Genomic DNA, 22,109 nt, shown 5'->3' on the forward strand with positions numbered 1-22,109 from the left:
AGTGCACCCCTAGGCCCACCAGCCCTCCTGAAAGGTGGGCACTGAGAAACTAAGAAACAGACACAACTGGCCAGTAAAAAAGACAGAGACCCAAGGGCCGCTGGGGGTTCAAAGCTGCCCAGTCTCTGCATCCCTGGGGCAGCAGGTGCTGGCTACCATCTGGTGCTCACCCAGACACAATCCAGGCTGGGGGCATCGGCCAGGGCACTCTCTACCAGCCCTGGGGTCCGGATGCTCCTGCAAGTGCTTCCTCAGAGAGGCTGGATGAGGAGTTCAACAATAAAAAATAATAACAGAGGATCTTCAGACCTTATGGGGCTGTGGCTGGCCCCCAAGCACATCTTGAATCTTGAAATGCCAGAACTTATAATCTGAGCCTTAAGGGTCCGTTGTCACCACAGTAGTGGGCTGTTAATGAGGAAATGCCTTTAAAACAGGCAAATAGCCTCAGTTATGAGATAAATGGTCAAGAAGGTGACTTGAGCAAGAGAACCAGTAAACACCTTAGACTTTGCCATCAATCAGGAGTATCTGGCAGAAGCAGAAGGAGCTGTAATGCCACAAAGAGCAGGCCATGGCCCACATTGGCCAATGAGGGGAGTCCCCAGAGCCCAGGGCTCAGCACAGAAGGGCCTGGGCCACAGCCTCCCACTGTGTGGGCACATGACCCTCAGTGCAGCAATGCAGGCAGCTGGGCCTCAGGCAGCACAAGAGAAAGGAATCCTGTGACCAAGCAAGTCTGAGTGACTGGGTGAACCGAGGGAACCAGGTCTCCAGGAGCCCAGGACAGGCTGCTAAGCACAATTAACCTAAGGGAAGGATGAGTATGCAAAGGTTCCCAAGCCAGCTTAATCACAGAAGTCATCTTCTGGGAGCACTTCCAGAGGCCTGTATTTTCCGGTCCCTACTTAGGGAAATGCGCATGGGAGAAATGCACCACAGAAGAGCCAGGCAAATGATGAACCCAAACAACGAAAATACAAGCCATTAAAACCAATTAGGCAAAAGCACACTCCGCACAGCAGCAGACTCAGAGGAGAGAAGAGGAGGCCCTCCACATTGCTCCTCAGTAGCTGCGTGAGTGTCCCCAGGGGTGTTCAGGACAACCCCATACCTGGGAAGTGGTTGTGGAGAAAAGCTCCTTCCTCTCCTTGCCGTGGTCCTGCAGGCGCCGCTGCCGGTGCTGTGACCAGCCGGACTCCCCAGTGGCCAGCCCGCTGAGGAGGCTCTTCCCATCCTTGGCTCCTGACATCGGGTCCTTTCCCTTCGTGCCCTAGAGGAAAAGAAGCTGGCTGTGAAGTCTCTTCCCATCTGCCTAGGCCATGATAAGCATGCCAGGAAAGCAGCAAGAACCAGGGAGTGGCTCCTCTACACTACAGCTCCCAGGTAAGGTCAGCCCTGGGCAGGCGGGGGGCGGGGAGGCAGTGGGCAGGAGGGGACACAGGGGGGAGGCAGTGGGCAGGGCAAGGGGGTGGTGGTGGGGGCACAGTGGGTTGGGGGCAGGTGGTTAAAATGGTGTTGGCTTAACTAGGTAGGTAAGGTCATAGCCCCTGCTATGACCTCCTCCTTTCTGTCCTCTACCTGTTAAGAGGACAGGTCACCTGCAATCCTCATCCTGCAGTATCTCTCATCTGGAGGGAGATGTCATCTTGATCTAATCGGAACAATTTAGTCTAGTTGAGGGGGAAGAGCCAGCACTTACTAAGTGATGACTAAGGAAAGCCGGGGCCTATGCTTGGTGTTATACACATTTATAAGCAACAATATTTTTGGGCAATCTAAAAATTATTTATGCAACAAGCAATCGCCTCTGGAGGGAAATGGAACACAGTACCCTCTCTTGTTTTGGGCCAAGTGTGGACTAAAGCAGCTAATATTAACAAATACTGAGATGTTTTAAAATGATTACTAGAAAACCAGAAATTCTAACCGAAATTGTTGAAAACCCAAGGAACATTAAGAAAGATAAATCGGACAGGAAATAAACTGGTATTTTCTGGCTCCTTTTCATAACAAGAGTGATAGGGTCAACTAAGTTATAACAAGAGGGAATGAATTTGATCATCCCCACCCCAAGCATATAGACAGAAGAAGTCTCTATTCTTAATCTAGAAACTCTTAAAAGGAGCTGCCACCCCGCACCTTTCCAGACTGTTGTGCAGGGCTTTCTTTTTCCGGGTGTATACCCACAAATTGTGATGCTCAAACACCCTCACCCTCAGTTTTTACACTTTTAGCCAAGAGATATGAATGCAAACAGCCACTCAGGTTTGAGACCAGTCTTCTTGAGAAACCATTTCTACACAAGCCCTAAGTGAAGAGAAGAAACTCAATCAAAGTCTACCTACTGCTTTCCAGTTCTTCTACTTGTTATTTTTTATGTCAACAGTAAACAATTTAAAATGATTAACATGGAGTCCTTGGAATCCTGCAGCCATGGGAACAGTTAAGAAAGAAAATTTTAAAGGACTATTAGCTTACCTGGAACCAAACCATGGCTAACCTGCAGGGTATTTGCTATTTTTGGCCTGTTTATAAACTCCAAGTACTTCCGTGAATCAAGAAAAGGTGGTAAACCTGTCTCAATCCGCCACAAACACATTTAATTCGAAGTATTAGAACTGTGTCAATAACAATTGTGTATGGGTCCTGGGAGGACAAAAGCCACGGAGAGGTAATGTCCACTCCTCAGAGAGTTTCAGAGAGATGGAATGGGGAGGTGGCCTGTTGGAGTTGGCTGTCAAGGCTAAGATCTGGGGAGGTGGTAGGCAGTTGTGTCGTGTCCTGTTTCAAGACAAGGCTCTGAAACCCCCATAAGAACAAATCACTGAAAATGCAAACACCGAGCAGTCACATCACAGTCCAGGAGGTGCCACTGCCACATTCTGCACTGCTACATGTATGCCACGCTGTACATGGGTCACAGGGGGACTCTGCCTTGGGAACAAAGGTGGGAACTGTTACAGAGGGAGACAGGCACTTTATGGGCCCCTTCCTGCCTTATTCAGCCCCTCCACTGGATAAATGGTGTCTTTTCCTTTTTCAGCAACAGTAAAGAGTGCTCAATTCAATTGGTGAATATTGATGGAAGGAGGTGGTTTCAAATTCCTCTTGCTGATTTGAAAGCCACTTGTAACACTTCCCCAGCAAGAGCAAACAATAAAACACTGAGAAGTACAAAGGTAATACTTCCTTCGCAAGTCAAGATAGCAAGGAAGGCCTCTGGTACAGAGAAGAACTGCCTTTACAATGATAGGGCAGTTTATGCCAAGAGAGTGATGGACCTAAGCATGACCTATCAGATTTTCCTTAAAGAAGAGGAGAGAGAAGTTCTCCTTTCTCCTTAAATCTATGTTAGTCACTGAAGAAGAAGAAGAAGATAGTAATATATTAAAAGCTGGTGAATGCGATTGTCCACAAAACTTTTTAATAAGTAGGTGAAGGCCAATTTGTGTCTAGCCACAAATGTACATAACAAGTGAAGGCTTACTGACAACTGTTAATTTTTCAGAAATAAAAAGCTAAAAAAAAAAAAAAAACAAGACAAAACTAAGGAAAAAGGGGTAAAGTCACAATGCAATGTAAGTCATTACCTTCAAACAAATCCATACAATTATGGCCAAGCACTTGCGTATGGGTAAAGAGCTGGAGAGAATGAAAGACGTCAGCAGAACTGTGTACCCTCTGGACAATGACACTTGCACAAAGAGAAGCTCGCACCCTTCTGGAAGCTTCTACTACTGTGACTCTACCTTACACATCTTTGTAACCTTAGCACCCAGCACCACACCTCGCATAAGCTGGGCACTCATTCATGACTGGCTAAATAGACAAATGGATGGACTGATGGACAGATGAAGTAACTGTTAATTGAAAGTTTTATTTCATTTTAAGTGCAACCCTCATAATAGTCTTTAACCGCTGGCTTCAAATAATAGAACATCCCAAGAGTCTAAAGTATATTCTGTCATAATCTACCTGACTCCTACAGTTCAAGAGAGACATGGTAACCTCTGTCTTATCATTTGACCTTCTCACTCTGGAGATAGACATAAGTTGATACCCATTAATTTCCGGTGGACTGAGTAGGTCAGGAGGGATTCCAGAGCCTCACAGAGCTTACCAGGATGGCAGCCATCCAGAGGGAGCAGGAAACAAGTTCCAGTAATTTGTTCTCACCTGAAGCTAAACAAAGTTACCCAGAAAACAGGCCCTCATACCACAGAAATCCCAGAAAGAAAGACAGGCTTTCCCCTTCCTGTCAAGATCCTTGGGAAAAACCTTCAGGGCAGTGGTTGTGACCACTTACTTCTCAGTAACTGGGAGGTAATTTGACACTAATAAGAGTCACAAACACAGAAGTTTGTGGATGCTTTGCTTGCCTTACATTACAGCCGATTAAAGATTATCTCTATAATGAGGTAATTTCCACTGCTCACCAAGTGGGTGTAAAAGGAGCAGAATTATTGCTGGCGGGAAGGATGGAGTATAAACTACAGGCTGTGTGAGCCAAGCAGCAGCCCAGGCAAGCCTGCTATGGATGTGCCTTCCCTGGCTATTATAATTAGAGATCCTAGAAGGGCTTGGGAAGTGTAGTTTTGCAGTTATTACCACCAAAAAAAAAAAAAATTGCCTCCAGACTCATATTGAAAGCCTGGAGAGTATTTGCCAGGCTTTCAATATAAAAGCAATCTATTTTGCATTTATTTTGCCATCTATTTTACAAGAATAATGCTATGAACGTTTCAGTAATAATGACAACGGGTACAGCAACCAATTACAAGCAGACAAAATGCTGATGTGAGCAAAATTTACAACGCTCTCTATAAATTATATTTAAGATAGGAAAGTCTAATCATTTTTACAATATTGCTAATTTAACAATAAAATACAGCCTATTTTTTGTGTGTGTGCTTATTCTTTAACAGTACAAAAAAAAGAAGGGCTCTGGTGTGGTAGTAGCAAGGAAAAAAGATGACATGTTTAATCTACACTAATAAAGCAATGTGGCTTATTTAAAAACCAATGCCATTGTGTACTGAGTTCAAAGCAGTATATCATCAAAATGGCAGGAAGTGATCCTTCCATGCCGTGCATTTAGTATCTGTGAGAGAGCATCTGGAATCGTACACTCAAATTTGGGCATTAATTGTAATAGTGGGATTGAAACATTAGAATGTCCCCACAGAGCAGGGGGCCCAGGATGTGAGGGGAAATCATGCCATAGGGACAAACAGTTGAGGTGGGAGTTGAAGGGAGGATGAACAAGAGTGCTTAGCATGGAAAACATAGGAAGAATCATTCTATACAATAAGCCTTATTATTCTATGTAGCTCCAAAGGGCTAAGCTAAGATCCGTGAGGAAAAGTCATAAAGAAGTTTCTTCTAATAGCTTTCTAACATGCATATGTTCCTGCTTTGACAAGCAGTGAGCACTGCATCTTAGGAGGCAATCAATCCAGACAGTGTACTCCTATACTCAGCAGAAGGTGGGCCAGATGACCTTCGAGCTTCCCTCTAACTCTAAAATTCTGTGATTTTCTTGAACCTCAAATCTACTAGTTATTTTTAGAAGTGAAACATTAATGCTGAATCTAACTCATCTACCACTAATAAAAAACAAGTGACCTGACTATTGGGTTTTTTAGATTAGAGATATCTTTCATCTTCACTGAAGAACTACAAACTGCTCTGTTAACATACCACACAGTGACCCAATCTTTGTTCCATTATATTTTAGAGGAAAGGTAAGGCATGTTTTACTGCAAATCACACATTCTTATCCCCATTGCTTAGCTGTAAACTGCACAAGTAATTTCCAATCTCATTTCAACCTCACCATGTGACACACAGTTCCAAACCACATACAGTATGGCCACAGCTTACTCCCACAGAAGCTGTCTCTATGTTTTCTTTCAAGTTAATGAAATTGAATTTCATAATTTCAAGCTCATTTCAAAGGACTCAACATTCCACATGTCACTTATTAAACTTATAAAATGTTGCACAGTGAGAGATCCAGAAAGCAAGCAGTACAGCTTACTCGGCCACATTCCACAGAACTGGAATTCTAACTTTAAGATTTGAATTTCAGAAAAATATTCATAGGAGTAACCATGATTGAGTTTTAACTGCCTGAACCCTCATGGCTGCTAAGATTATAGTTTTTTTTGCATTAATGGCACTTTAGGTCTCAGAACTAACGTAGGCCAGGGCCTGCAGGAATATAACTTCTACTACCAACGTTTACTGAGTGCTGACCCTCTGCCAAGCACTCTTCTTCTAGCCACTCAATTCATCCTCCCCTGGGGAGTAAATACTATTATTATCATCCCAAGCAAACTGGGGTGAGTTTAAGCAATCTGAGCACCAATGAAAAACGAGGAGCCAGAGCTAAACGTAAAGTTGCCTGGCCCCAAAGCCCATGCTCTTTCTGATCCAGTGTCCTGCTCAGTGTCTCCAGCTCAACAATACCCAGCCCAAGTGCTATATTCCAATGGCAGCCTGAGGCAGACCCCTACCTCCCTGGGTACAGCAAGCAGCCCCAAACTAATGTGCCACTTGCAACTGGTCTCACGCCGAGGCTGGTAAGAGAAGAAGCCACAGACTATGACTGCAACTAATAATGCACTCAAAGAGAAAGTGTCCCTATGCAAGCAATAAACAGTCTGCAGGCATTTTTGAAAGTAATGAATTCTGACAGTGTCTGTTAGTTAAACTAGTCAGTAGGACCCTTGGCCGTTTGGGATGTAAGCTGACATAAAAAAAAAATCCACTTGCAGTTTTCCATAAAAGTAAGAAATAGTGAAAATCCTTTGCAGAATCAGCAAATACCAACTTGTAGGCAAAATGCATGGATTCAGAGGTAATTCTTGATTTACTCTTTAGCCAAACACTATTTTTGTATCACCAAAAATTCAAAATTCTAATTGCCTGAACCCACACTTGAGCCACCAAAACACAGTCATAAGCCCTCATGAGTTCATAGGAAATTTATGAGAAAAGAGGGAGACTCTTCAAAGCCTGCTTCCTGTCATCAGATCTACTACTTCACCCAGGAAGCATCACAGCCTTCAGAGAACTGGCACAGGAGTGCAGGCAGGGGAAGGCAATCCCTTGGGTCAGGAGACCGGGGTGTGAGGTCTGGCACTGCCTTGATCAGTGCACAAGCATCTACCTAGCATCTCAAACACCACAGTGCCTGCAGTCTAGCCACAGGTGAAGATGGAGCGGGCAGCCAGAACGCATTCGGTAGATTTTCCTCCTTCTCCTCCCAGTTCCTCCGCTACAGTCTTATCTAGATTCTCATCCTGCAGAACCATCACTTTCTGAGAGTAAAGGCAGGGAAGGGGAAAGAAAGGTAATGAGATGTCAATTTAGAATCTCATCAACATGCCCAAGAAATCAGTCCTAAAGGGAGGGCAAATAAGTCTACACTTGACCAGGAGGTCTGGAAGCACAGGCAGTCGTCAAGGGCTTCTTGGCCACAGTTAGAGAGGCAGGACTTGTGCTTACCTGACCACCGAAGGACTCTTTCTTGGCCGAGCTCTGAGCTTGAGGAGGGCCCTGGGCAGGTGACAACCTTGAGGGGCTCTTCTTACTCTGAGGCAGCAGCGAGGACAGGAAGCCCACGCGAGGTGACTGGGAGAGGGAGGCATTCCTTTGGCTGCACACCATGGCACTGGTCAGCAAACACACCACAGGGTCAGAGGGCTGAAACGGGATGTGGAAAACCAAGAACATAGACCTCCCGGGCTATGGATGATATTAAGTGACCAGGCCTGGGTCAGGTCCAGGAGGCTGGGCTTTAAGGTGGTATTATCCTTGGTATCATTTTTTTGTACGAAGGGAGCCAGCAGCTTATCTGTTACAAGGGTGAAGTCTGCGGCTCTTCTTTGAGGGTCACAGTAAACTCAGAGCTGTCTTGTCTGATAGCCACTGGTCACGTGTGCTACTGAGCACATGAAAAGTGGTTAGTCCAAATCAAGATGTGCTAGAGATGTAAAATTCACACTGGAATTCAAAGACTTGGCATGAAAAGAAGTATAACATAGCTCATTAACATTTTGTTTATATCCATTACATATTGAAATGATGTTTTGAATATACTAGGCCAAATAAAATATATCACTAAAATTCATCTTGTTGTTTTTTTGTTTTTTTTTTTTTAACATAGCTACTAAAAAAGTTAAATTACATATTTGGCTCGCATTTTATTTCCATCTGAAAGCACTGGCTCCACCACCAGAGCTATGTCATCTGGTGCAGTACTTGGTTATGTGGAGGTCTGGAATCCGGCTGCCTGGGTTTGCATCATGACTCACCAATCACTATCTTCCTCACCTGTGTGTACCTCTGTTTCTTCAACCACTACTATTATTATCACCAGCTGGGGCTTCTGCTTTAACTGGCTGTTTCTGAAGGTCAAATACCTCTCTCTAATCTGCCTTCCTCTTTAAACCATCAGAGAGGTGCATGCTTCTACTGAGGAATGCATCCAACCTGTGGTTATCAATCTTTCCATACATGAGATGCTCCTTCCAATGCACAAAACCTTCCCAAGACTTTACCACAGTGGTTGTGTTTTTATTTATCCAGGCTACACATATCTGGATGTAGAGTTGGCAGAGCTGTGCAGTTCCCCAGCTCTAGGCACAGCCACAGGCTTGGAGGCTCAGAACTCCTAGAGGACTTTTGAGGCCATGGGGACCTTACTCATAAAGCTCTGAAGCTAGGCTGGACGTGGTGGCTCATGCCTGTAATCCCAGCACTTTGGGAGGCCAAGGCAGGTGGATCACTTGAGGTCAGGAGTTTGAGACTAGCCTGGCCAATATGATGAAATCCCATCTCTACCAAAAATACAACAAAAATTAGCCAGGCATGGTGGCATGCACTTGTAATCCCAGCTGCTTGGGAGGTGAGGCAGGAGAGTCTCTCGAACCCAGGAGGCAGAGGTTGCTTTGAGCCAATGTTGTGCCACGGCACTCTAGCCTGGGCGACAGAGCGAGACTCCATCTCTAAAAATAAAAATAAAGCTCTCAAGCAAGAGCAGTGTGTGCCAGGAGGCTCTTCCGCAATTCTCCTTCAGCAGGCACAGAAGGCTACAGGCAAGGCAAGATCAGAGGGAATGGTGGGGCTGAGAGCACAGAGGGCAGAGAAAAGGAGAGGGCCGTCACACACACTCACAGTTCCGAGTCCCCCAGGCGGTCCATGTTGGAGACATAAAGAGGCAATTTGTGTTGGACCAAGGCCTCTTCCTCTTCTGGCTGTTGCTCCTCTTTCTTTAGTCGGTGGATTTCAGCTTGCAATGCAAAAAGCTACACAGGGGTAGGGCTGAGTTAGCCAATGATCTCACCTAACCTTCCCTCTGCGGAGGAAGATATCTAGACACATTGCATCCAAGCCCACTGGTCTGAGTGCCACCCGCCTCAGCATCAAGGGGCCCATCTCACTCTGCTCACTGCAGACTAGGAAAAGTGACTGCTGTCACTGAACAATGAGGTGAGAAAACCAAAAACCATTAGAAATCCAAAACCCATTTTCTTTTTAATCATTTGACTTGCTTCCTCCTAGACTCACTGAGAAAAATAGCTCCACCCATCCTGCTTTGCTCTTTGGAATGGGAAAAAAAATTTAATGAATTACAGCGTTTTTAACCTTTTGCCTGAAGAAAACTACATATACACACACCTCAAAACCCAAGAATCTTAAACCCCATAACCTAAACAGCCTATAATCTTCCTTTTCCTAACAATATTACCTATAGAGATCTTAATTTCAGGAAAGAGAAATGTTCCTCAGGCAAAATGTACAGGCAAATGTGGGTCCCCTGGCTCTACTGTTTTATCAAACTAGAGAAGCATATAGCTGAGTAGGAACAACTAAATTATATCTGGGTTGTAAACTATATATCTATGTGTGTGTGTGTATATATATAGTTTACATATATCGTTTACATATATACATATACGTATAGTTTACATATGTGTATATATACATACACATATATAGCTATATGTGGAAAGATGAAACAGACATACGAAAACAGGTTAGTTATAAGGTGGCATGGATGCATATAGTCTTTTTCTCCTTAAAAGTTAATTACTGTTACTATATTGTTCATGCTATATATCTGACTTAAAATATGAATCTCACCTCTGGTTTTGAGAGACTGTTACTCTCCAAATTCCCAATACTGACTTTCTGGTAACTCATTTCCATCTGAGAAATTAGGTAGTGGCAGTGAAAAGCTGATTAATATAGTCTTCCACTGCCACTACCTAATTTTACACACAAAAAGCAGAAGTACTTCCCCAGGAACAAGCCTATTCAGAACAAACCTTCTGACGCAGAACTTCATTTTCTTCTTGAATCTGGTTAGTCCTCTGACACTCCGCATCAAAGTTCAGGATCACAGGGACTGGTGCACAAAGTTAAAGAATAAGCCAGCCCGTGAAATGTTTAAAACTCCTTCCCAAACCTTTGACACATCAGTAAAACACATGAGACACAGGGACACAGAGAACAGAGTACAGGAGCGGTGCCGTGGGCTCTTGTGGGCTTAATGAAATAGTCGCTCCCTTGTCTCCAACACTTTCTCTAGGTCTGGCCTCATTTCATTCGGACAGACTCACAGACACACGACCATCTGCCTGGCCAGCCCACAGAGGGGACATAAATCCAAACCTAAGCATTTTCTCTCAAATACCAGCAGCAAACAGCTAGTATCCAGTGAACTTCAAAGCCAGTCTGAGCTTTAGGGAGGTCAGTACATTCAGCTAAAAGCAGCCCTGGAGGCCAGTGGCTCCACAAGAATACAGCCAGTGAGGCAGAAAAGACCAGTCACTTGGCTTCGCCTCCCAGATTGAGCCTCTCCCTGGCAAAGGTTTGGACTGAGAAGAGAAAGCTTTCTGCAGATGGCATGGCCGCCCCAAGAACAACCACAATCTAGCTTGCGATACTAGCCCTTCTCCACTGCCTCAGGCAGCCTCAGTTAGGAGGAGCACAGAGCAGACAGCGCCTCAGAACTGGAAAGAGGACTGGAGCCCGTATGTGTGTAACCTAGTTTGAGGACCACTGAAAAGACTTTGAGTGACAGTTTCGATTTCACTGGAGGGCCCACGAGACTAACTGGAGAGCCCTCAGGATGAAGGGAGGGAGCAAGGGGGAGGAAACAAAGCAGCTCTGGCAAGGGTGGAATTCACACTCATCTGTGGCACAGAAAGGTGCCCACAGAAAGGTGCCCTTCCCACCTCCACCACAAAGTGTTCCTCCCAGAGGCCAAAATGCCCGCCCATGGGTGGGCCTCTAAACACCCAAATTTATCAGTGCCTCACCAGCCAGCCCCATTCAAGCCAGACTCCCTTCTCCTCCTCTAAATTTCCAGCCTAGACAGTATGAACGATGGCCTCGGGAGCTCTGGCTTATACGTTTGGTAGGCCATAAATTATTTACCTGCATTCTCATTCATTCCCCCTCGCAAATATCCGCATATATATTCTTAAAGCTACTGTGTTTTCTGGCAACTCAAGGAACACTGAAGTTACTATTAGAGACAATAACTCAAACACTAACGCAGGCAAAAGTTCCAACCCAAGAAGTCTTCTCATCTGTACCTAATCCCAGCAAAGGTATATCCCTTGGAACATGTTTCATGCACAGAGAGGATACTCTCAAGGCTGCCCAGTTTCTCCAAGCAGCAGCTGCCTTCCAACCCCAGTGCCTGCTGACAAAGTCGGTGCTAGCACTCCACTGCTACCACTGTCCCTGCCCACACGTCAGCTAATACTTCAGCAGCACAGTGTCAGAACTAAGATTCGTGATTCCCTGGCTTACTGACAAAAACAACCACAATTTGTCCAGTCCCCTCATATGACCCATGAAAATGGTCCCCGGGCATTTTTGTAGAAGAAATGCCTGTATGGAGAGCAGGGCTATTGATCCCGAGGTCTAGGGGCCTCAGGCTGGGTCCTCAGCCCCAGGCAACTGAAAGGATATGCATGCACTGAAACAGGACGCTCAGGAAGTTGTGCAGGGACACAATGAAGGTGTCGGCCCACTGTCGAGAAAAGTAGGTAGCAAAGGTGGGGTTGGTGTCCGGAGATGGCAGGAAGGGCAGGACAAACCAATCCTTCCACTCAGCCTGGTTCTGGAGTTCTGTGGCCTGCTTCGCAAAGAATTCCTGAGCCTTGTCATTTCTGTTTGTCTGCCAAGACACAAGGAGGTAGCAAGGAGGCAGAAGAGACGGAAATCCAGAGGTAAGACTCTTCATCACCGCACAGCAGACAACCTTTGGCTATCAGCCTGCCAGGTAAGTGGCAAAATAAAATGCCATAATATAAAGGAAATCATCACTCTTTTCTCAAGGAACTTGTCATTTCAAAGCTGGTTTAAACTGAAGTTCTAATGATAAATCCCATCCTAAAAATTAATCCCTAGCTGATGTTCAAATAACTAAGTGACTCATTCCTCCAGGTCAGCTATCATCTTTATTACTCAAACTTTAACCCAGCTACTTATATTCTTTAAAATACCACCTTTGTTTTAAGCTTATGTGCTTAGAATAAAAAAGGAAATAGGAATGGGGAAGACAAGTCAGATGATCTACAGATGACGGCAAGGAAAAAAAAGAAGGAAAACAGCCAAAAATAATTGCACTGTAACTGCTGCACTCTTTCCCATAGTCACATACAGAGTCCTCTCTAGGAACTGGAAGAAAATCTATTTCAGGATCAAAGAGCTCCTTCCATCAAGGGAAACAGAACCCCTGAATCAACAGGTACCTGGATTGTGTAGACAAGATAAAAGCGAAACAGGCTGGTTTTCAGCTTGTGGATGGTGGGTCTGTATATATCCTCCAAGCGGCTGAAGAGTCGACGCTCCAAGTAGCTCCAATAATCCCGAAGGGCAGCCAAGTCATACACCTGCATTAACTGCTGCAGCTGGTCCACAATCTTATCCACCTGGTGAGAAACATGGATGGAGAAGATGGTAAGGGACGGAAGGGAATTCTCCCCTCCATGGATAAAGTTTTTTCCTCTTGTCATGGCTTCTGGGTGTAAAAAAAAATTCGTAAGTTAGCAATCTATAACATTTTCAAAACATACTAATGCAACGGTTTTTCAGTAGTTTTCTGAGTTAGAGAAGTGGTTTGACCCTCTAGCAAGCACAGAAATTTCAGGTGTAAAAGGGCTCTGGCCCAGAACGTAAGAGATCTGGCTCGAGATCTTGGATCTGCCTCTGACTTATTTGATCAATTTGGCAGTGCCAGACCAGGCACCGTGGCTCACACCTGTAATCCCTGCATTTTGGGAGGCCGAGGCGGGTGGATCACCTGAGGTCAGGAGTTCGAGACCAACCTTGCCAACATGGTGAAACTCCGACTCTACTAAAAATACAAAAATTAGCCGGGTGTTGTGGCGTGCACCTGTAATCCCAGCTACTCAAGAGGCTGAGGCAGGAGAATCGCTTGAACCCAGGAGGCAGATGTTGCAGTGAGCCAAGATCGTGCCACTGCACTCCAGCCTAAGTGACAGAGTGAGACTCTGTCTCAAAAAAAAAACAAAAAAAACAAAAACGGCATTGTTGCTTAACTGTAGTCTCAGTTACCTCACATTTTTTAAAAAGGGGGTGGGGTGGAAAGAAGAGAGTATGAGAGGATCTCCACAATTCCTGGATACCAAGGATCATAAGGAGGTGCACGGACTGACTCCTTCAAGTCATCAGAGTTCCACCGAAGCCGTGGTAGCTGCTCAGAGTGTCAGCCAAGGAAGTCACCTCCTTGTGAGGAGCAATTACAGCAGAGTACAGAATCTGGAAAAAGGTTTAGATATCAATACCAATCCAACGCCCCTAGCTTGTAGATCAGGCCACTGAGGCCCAGAGGGCTGGAATGATTTGCTTTTGCCACTAAGTAGCCACTAACCTTGGCCAGGCAGGAAACCAGATCTCCTAACTCCCCTCCAGTGCTCTTGCTGTTAGCTCACTGCCTCTCATTGAAGTCAGTACATACAAACATACAAATCACACACAGATACATTCCAAGAACCTCGCAATGCAAAATCATTTTAGAGTAAGGGAAGTTTGGGTTTATCTAATGTGCCATGAGGTCTTCCACAACTACAGAAGCAAAACTGCCAAGGAGTCCCTGACGAGGCCATTTTAAACAAACACCGCAGGTACTTGAACACAGCTAATGTTTTGAACTGCAGACTTCCTTGCTTCCACTGCCATTGGAAGCCAACACGAATATCTGTTGCCAAAACGCAACCATCTACCTAACCTCGGCTCCTAAAACCTCATCGCCATCCTGGCCAAGGAGGCTGGAGTGGAGACAGAACCCTGGACCAGAAGCCGGGACATCGGGGCTCCAGCTTCGGCGACGCTCCTGACTCGGGGGGCGGCTTCAGGCAGGTCCTGTCCGTCTGAGGGCCTCAGTTCCTCATCCGTCAAGCTGGGGTCGGACGCGCTGAGGTCTCCCGCGCCCCGGCGCGAGTGACAGCGCCGCTCCCGCCCCGGAGGCAGTGCTGGGGGAAGCCCGCTCCCCGGCCCCCTCGGGCCGCCTCTGCCCGCGCCGCTCCCGCCGGCCCTCACCCGGAACCCCTTCTCCTTGTCCGCCTTGATCTCGGCGTCCAGCTGCCGCAGTGTGTGCGTGAACCCGCGGAAGAGCAGGTACTCGCGGACCAGCTCGTCAGTGCGCTCCACGGCCTCCGCCATCGCAGCGCCACGGTCTTTAGGGGTGCAGCGGCGAGGGACGGAGCGACGGAGGGGCGGGGCCTGGGAGGGAGGGGGCGGGGCCGGGCGCGGGCGCCGAGCACGTCACGACGAGACAGGCCTACCAGTCCGCGCGCACCGGGCGCCTCAGCCTGAGGCCCCGCCCCTCTGCTGGCGCCCCGCCCCCGGCTCGCCCGAGGCCCCGCCCCTGAGCCAGTCCCACCCCGCCTGGCCGCTCCGGTCATCCTCACCCCGCCCGAGGGGTGGCGAGGGGAGGTCCTGGCGGAGCTGGCGGCGGCTTTGTCTGAATTACTGAAAGTGGCGGCTGCCACCCAAGTCAAGCAAGACTGGACCTTAAGAATATCCCAGGTAGTCACGAGGCGGGCAGGGGGTGCGGCGCCCTGTTGGTTGTCGTTACATCGCAGAGTTCACGGTCCCCTGCCCTACTCGTACAGGGAGGAAGCTGGAGCCCTTAGAGCGGAGTGACCTGCGTGAAGCCACAACCACACGTATCCTCAGGGAGCGCTAACTCCCCCAAAGCCCTGCTTTCATTAGTAAGACGAATTGGCTACACAGCAAGATAACCAAGATGCACTGCTAGGATAGGCAAATTTCATAGGAGTGTATGTGCGCTGTAGTCCTGGTTTCTTGTGGGAAAAAAAAAAGGGTATGTGTGTGTATATTTTTAAAATTCAGTAGGATTCTACACCAAGTTCCTATGCAGTCGGATCTCTGCATCCTCGGGTTCCGCATTCGCGGATTCAGCCAACGAGGATTGAAAATATTTTTTCCAAAGTTTCAAAAATAAAAAATATCCGGGCGCAGTGGCTCACGCCTGTAATCACAGCACTTTGGGAGGCCGAGGCGGGCGGATCACCTGAGGTCGGGAGTTCGAGACCAGCCTGACCAACATGGAGAAACCCTGTCTCCACTGAAAATACAAGATTAGCCGGGCGTGGTGGCGCATGCCCGTAATCCCAACTACTCAGGAGGCTGAAGCAGGAGAATCGTTTGAACCCAGAAGGCGGAGGTTGCAGTGAGCCAAAATCGCGCCATTGCACACCAGCCTGGGCAACAAGAGCAAAACTCTGTCTCAAAAAATAAATAAATAAATTAGCCGGACATGGTGGTGCAGCCTGTGGTCCCAGCTACTTGGGAGCCTGAGGCAGGAGGATCACTTGAGCCCAGGAGGTCAAGGCTGCAGTGAGCTGAGATTGCACCACTGCACTCCAGCCTGGGTGACAGAGCAGGACACCGTCTCAGTTTAAAAAAAAAAATGCCATTTTTAAAAACAAATTAAATATAGCTTAACAACAACTTACATAACATGTACAATGTATTCAGTATTATAAGCAATGTAGAGATTAATTAAAGTATACAAGAGGAAGTGTATAGGTTAGATGCAAATGCTAGGCCTTTTTACATCAGGGCATCCATGGATTTTGGTCTTCTAGGGAGGACCCTAAAACCAAACCCCTGCAGATACCAAGGGACAATTGGAGTGGTTTTATCTGAGAGGTGAGACGATGAAGGACTTCTTGTTTTTAACTTTCTTTTTATTGTTGAAGTTTTTACAAAGTGTACGTATTTTTGTAAGTAGGAAAATAGCCAATATCTTTGAGCCTTGCTTTCTTCATCTGCAAAATGGTGACAATAGGCCGGGCGCGGTGGCTCATGCCTGTAATCCCAGCACTTTGGGAGGCCGAGGCGGGCGGATCACGAGGTCAGGAAATCGAGACCATCCTGGCTAACACGATGAAACCCCGTCTCTACTAAAAATACAAAAAATTAGCCAGGCATGGTAGCGGGTGCCTGTAGTCCCAGCTACTCGGGAGGCTGAGGCAGGAGAATGGCATGAACCCAGGAGGCAGAGCTTGCAGTGAGCCGATATCGCGCCACTGCACTCCAGCCTGGGCAACAAAGCAAGACTCTGTCTCAAAAAAAAAAAAAAAAAAAAAAAGGTGACAATAACACCCACCTTGCACAGTAGTAATGAAGATTTAATAAGACAGTGTATGTAAAACGCTTAGTACAGTGAATGGCCTATTGGTAAAATGCAGTAAGTGTTCCCTTCTCCTTCCCTCGAATGCTGTGACTTTTCATGTTTGTCAAAATACAACTCAGAATCATTGCTGCCCCTCTGCTCAGACCCTCCAATCCTACTCTATGGAAATTCAGCTCCAAAAGGGCTCTGATCTGCACTAGAGAAAGCCAAAAAGATAGCACAGAGCAAGCCACAGCAGGACAAGACAGACCTTGTTCTGTCCTCTTTGTTTGCCATACCTGTCTCCACAAGTGTACCCTACAGGCAGCTAACCTTGCCTCGAGGGCAGGAAAGGAGAGTCACAACTGTGACTACTGGGAGACCAACTCCTACTTTGAGATCTCAGATCATCAAAGTGAACTTGGAAAATTTGGATGAGTTGCAACCACCAAAGCTTCCACCTACAGGAAAGTTGTGAATTAGATTTCCCTAAGGGCACCTGAAGTCTGCAACCATAGATCTCACCTCCCCCACCTCCATCTACCCTGACACCTCCCAGACCAGAGCCTGTAAAACCAGCTAAGATCAGTTTTCTGATCAATGAAAGGCAGCTCCTCAGAGCTTAAGCACAAGCCCTCTGTTCTACCGGAATGTCTTCTCCAAAATACCCATATGGATAGCTGCCTTTCCTCCTTCACGTGTTTCCTCAAATGTCACTGTCTTAGTCTTTTTGGGCTGCAATTTTTTTTTTTTTTTTTTTTTTTTTGGAAATGCCATGAATTGGGTGGCTTATAAGCAACAGAAACTTATTTCTCATAGTTCTGGAGGGTGGAAAGTCCAAAATCAAGGCACTAGCAGTTCATTGTCTGGTGGATGCCCACTGTCTAGTTCATAGATAGTGCCAAGTTACATGCTCAGTAGAGAGCATCCATCGCCATAGCCTTTGATAGATAAATCTTTTCTGACTGTAGTCAGTTCCATAAAAAGTCATAAGCACCTCTGAAAACTGGAAATGGCCCACCATGATCCATCCAGTAACTCACAGGTTTCCTATTGATAGCCCTCATGCTTGTTGTAGGAGGTAGCCTGTGTATATGTTGTTTCGCTCACTGAAAATCAGTAACACACAAGTTAAACCAGATACCCTTTTTCACTTCTCAAGTTAGTAATTTTTAAAATTTATTGCCCGCTGTTGGTGAACATAAAATGAAAGGGGCATTGTCATTAAGCTTCAGAAGGAGCTACTTTTCTAGGAGTCAATTTATCAAAACTTCCAAAATGTTTCTACTCTTTAGCCCAGTGATCCCACTTAATTTCTTTAATTTCCCTTACAGAAATAATTTTAAAAATAAGCTGAAAAGAAAAAAAAAGGCTGGGCACAGTGGCTAACACCTGTAATCCTAGCACTTTGGGAGGCCCAGTTGGGAGAATCACTTGAGGCCAGAAGTTATGACCAGCCTGAGCAACATAGGGAGACCCCTTCTCTATGTTTTTAAAAAAGTAAATAAATTAATGTAAACATTAAAAATAAGATTTATGCAGAATGTTTTTTTAATAAGACTGCAACGTATCTTTAATAATGGAAGTTATTTACAACAGTGAAAGGTATAAGTATTTAGAGGCTATAGTGAGATACCCTCCAAGATCTTGGGAATGAAGAAATGGTACTTTCCACTGAGAGTTAAACTACAAAATCAACCTAAGATGGTGTAGAATCCAAGGATGCAAAATCAGTGGAGAGAGAAAAGATACTAGGCTCACTGGCTTTGGTTGAGGGCATTCACTTCCAAAACAAATATTATGTCAGTCGGAAGAGGTTTTAACACAGGCACACAGAAACCAGAGTGCGCCATGGGCAGGGCCCACGCTCATGTGCAACACAGCCGGCACTCGTCCTATGTTCTGACCTATGGCAAGGCCATCCCCAAGATGAGAAGTTGGCACTAGACCATCCCAAAATTGGGCCCGAGAGGCATCCCACTCCCCTTTTCCTGGTACAAAGCTCACAACAAGACCATTTGTGTCCTCCAGAACTTGACTACATGGAAACATAGCATTCCAGTGTCTTCCTCCTGGTAAACTAAAAGGTAGTTTTTGATTACAATAGTCTTCCAACGTAGGTGGAAGGGATATCATTTATGCCAGTGCTACCACGAATAGTCCCTGTGTGGCAGTTATATGTCTCATTCAGAGATTTACAAAGTGACATCATGATATCTTCCTCAGGCCCCTGTGCAATGAGGTTAGCACAAATCAGCCTTTCAGAACTTAGTCACTCCTGGGGACTACAGGAACCAGTTCCAGCGGGTCTGTTCACATTAGTTCCACATGCAGGAGTCTTTTACTGATTTCTACAAGGAGAAAGAAATCTCAAACAACCAACATGTTCAACATTAGAGGAAATCTTATACATTATGCTACATCTATCCCATGTAATATTATGCAGTTGTTAAAATTTTTGTTTTTTAAGAAAATTTAATTATTTGGAGAAATAGTTATGCTACAATGTGTTCAAAATTATGATTCACACTCTAGAAACCAATTTGGCAGTTTCTTACAAGATTAAGCATGCAAATACCATACAACCTAGTAATGACACTCAGGTATTTGTCCCAGAGAAATGAAAACTTAGATTTTTACATAAAAACCTGTACACAAAGGTTTATTCATAATAGCCAACACTGGAAACAACCCAGATGTCCTTCAACAGCATGACTCCATGTATAGAACGTTTTTGAAAAGCCAAAATATAGAGATGGAAAATAGATTAGTGAAGGCTATGAAGAGGGATGGGCGCATGGGAAGGGGGTGAGGAAGGAAGGGGCATGATTTTTAAAATGGCAACACAAAGGATCCTTGTGGCACTTGAATTGTTCTGCATCTTGACTGTGGTTATGGATGCACAAGCCTAACATGATAAATTGTAGAGAACTAAATACACACACATGTACAAGTAAAACAGGGAATTTTGAATAAGATCAGTAAATGTCAGTATCCCGGTTATTATATTGTACAAGATGTTACTATTGGAGAAAACTGAGTAAAGTGTACAATGAGATCTCTCTGAATTATTTCTTTTTTCTTTTTTCCTTTTATTTTTAGTTGGCACGTAATAATTACACATATTTATGGGATACAGAGTGATATTTCTTTTCTTTCTTTATTTATTTTTTATTTTATTTTATTTTATTTTATTTTATTTTTGAGATGGAGTCTCACTCTTGCCCAGGCTGGAGTGCAATGGCACAATCTCAGCTCATTGAACCTCTGCCTCCTGGGTTCAAGTGATTCTCCTACCTCAGCCTCCTGAGTAGCTGGGATTACAGGCATGAGCCACCATGCCCAGCTAATTTTTTTATTTTTAGTAGAGATAGGGTTTCACCATGCTGGCCAAGCTGGTCTCGAACTCCTGGCCTCAAGAGATCCACCTGCCTCGGCCTCCCAAAGTGCTGGGATTACAGACATGAGTCACCGCATCCGGCCCAGAATGATATTTCAATACACATTTACAACATGTAATGATCAAATCAGGGTAATTAGCATATCCATCACCTCAAACATGTATCATTTCTTCACACTGTGAACCTTCAAAATCCTTTCTTTCTCTATATTATTTCTTATAACTGCTTATTAATGTGTAGTCTATAGTTACATCAGAATAACAAGTTTAATTTTAAAAAGTTGATACAGAAGTATAGGTGCAATACCATTGCTTTGTATATTCTTAATCATATGTACACACAAAAAATCTTTTTTTTTTTTTCTTTTTTTTTTTTTTTTTTTTGAGACGGAGTCTCGCTCTGCCGCCCAGGCTGGAGTGCAGTGGCCAGATCTCGGCTCACTGCACGCTCCACATCCCGGGTTCACGCCATTCTCCTGCCTCAGTCTCCCGAGTATCTGGGACTACAGGCACCCGCCACCTCGCCCGGCTAGTTTTTTTTGTATTTTTTAGTAGAGACGGGGTTTCACCGTGTCAGCCAGGATGGTCTCGATCTCCTGACCTCATGATCCGCCCATCTCGGCCTCCCAAAGTGCTGGGATTACAGGCTTGAGCCACCGCGCCCGCCGCACAAAAAATCTTAAGTATTGGCTCTAGGTAGTAGAGAAGTTGGATTTTATAAGAGATTTCTGAGTTTAGGCTTTTTAATATTTTTCAAATTCCTTACCATGAACATATATTCATTTTGTAATTTATAAATATAATGAATATAATCTTTAATCACAGCACGTTCATTTGTAATAACAACCATACCTTAGTGCTAACTCATACAAAGCTTTTATCAACTAGCCCCCCAAAATTTTTATCAACTAGCCCCCCAAAACTTTTATCAACTAGTCCCCCCAAACTTTTAGACATAAATTGCTGTGAAAGTAAGAATTTCCAATCCTGTACTTCTACAATTAAATTTTTGGAACCAAATATAGGACCCCACAGCTGAACTCCAGTTACCAAGTTGTGTCATTTCTCTGGCTCCCAGAAATCATGTGCAAATTAAAGACTTTGGGCCAGAAGGGCCCTGAGCTTCTTTCACCCTTACAGTCCTCGGCCTCATGCTGCTACCAAGAACCTTCTGGGAACTTTGGTCTGTCTACTTAGAGATAATGAATTCTAAAGAGAGAAAATGAACCACTTTCTCTCAGGTCTCAGACTATGATCATATCTCCTTGAGAAGCAGCTCAAATTAGTGTGAGAACCTGCCACTTGCATACCCTACCACCTTCCACCCCAGCAAAGTACCCATTAGCTCAGGGTATCAAACCACTCATAATACTGCTAGATGGTCAGTGGTAGGAATTTGCAGGTTTATGGGCCTGTAAAATCATTCACTTTCACTGCTGAAATGATTCAAGTCTCCTAGGTTAAAAAGTAACATGGCCTTCACAAACATCAACTGGAGCACAGCATGGGAGAATTCCAACTCTGTTGCCACATTTCCTAAAAACCAAAACCATTTCTGCCTTCTGCAGTACCTGTGTGTTCTGTGTCATGGTGCATGCTAGTATGAATTCTCCCTCTTCCAACACATCATTGTCATCCTCCTCAGGGCTTCTCTTCATATCATTTTCCACTGTCTGTGAGGGGGTCACCCAGCACTTCTCTTAGGGAAACCTTCTATGTCTCCTTGTATCAGGAGGATCTGAGTCAATGATCACATCTGGTGGATTCCACTTTCCTGTGCAGATGGCATATAAGCTAGTATCCACCCCAGATTGATGTGTGCTTGCGAGACACACACATCCACAATTGTCTTGTTGCCAGCCCAACAGGGTAAAGAAGGACTCCCTTTTGAGCCTTATCTGTGGGTCCCTTCCTTTGGCTGGCTTTGCCAGTACAGCGGAAATGCCTCCCTAAGATGGGCCTCTTCAACAAAGAACCCAAAGTCAAGTTTACCTGGTCTCTGTACTGGTTCAC

At 45.2% G+C, this 22,109-nt stretch overlaps 1 protein-coding gene across 4 annotated transcripts in view; it reads right to left on the bottom strand.

Annotated features, from left to right (window-relative positions):
- Positions 1 to 14,726, bottom strand: part of WDR91 (WD repeat domain 91) — a 28,641-nt gene extending 13,915 nt beyond the window's left edge. For 2 of the 4 annotated variants that reach the window (XM_045387428.2, XM_005550850.4), the window contains exons 1-7: positions 14,593 to 14,726; positions 12,783 to 12,962; positions 11,998 to 12,205; positions 10,341 to 10,423; positions 9,187 to 9,317; positions 7,516 to 7,681; positions 1,115 to 1,273 (exon numbers count right to left, since the gene is read on the bottom strand). In XM_045387428.2, the coding sequence (XP_045243363.1) occupies positions 1,115 to 1,273; positions 7,516 to 7,681; positions 9,187 to 9,317; positions 10,341 to 10,423; positions 11,998 to 12,205; positions 12,783 to 12,962; positions 14,593 to 14,715 (1,050 nt within the window). In that variant the 5' untranslated portion in view covers positions 14,716 to 14,726. Of the gene's footprint in view, positions 1 to 1,114; positions 1,274 to 7,515; positions 7,714 to 9,186; positions 9,318 to 10,340; positions 10,424 to 11,997; positions 12,206 to 12,782; positions 12,963 to 14,592 lie in introns of those variants that run through there. The other 2 variants (XM_045387429.3, XM_074036040.1) reach the window with 2 other exon arrangements.
- Between the last annotated feature and the right edge of the window lie 7,383 nt (positions 14,727 to 22,109).

Source organism: Macaca fascicularis, chromosome 3 (genome assembly GCF_037993035.2).
Source record: "Macaca fascicularis isolate 582-1 chromosome 3, T2T-MFA8v1.1".
Taxonomy (NCBI): Eukaryota; Metazoa; Chordata; class Mammalia; order Primates; family Cercopithecidae; genus Macaca; species Macaca fascicularis.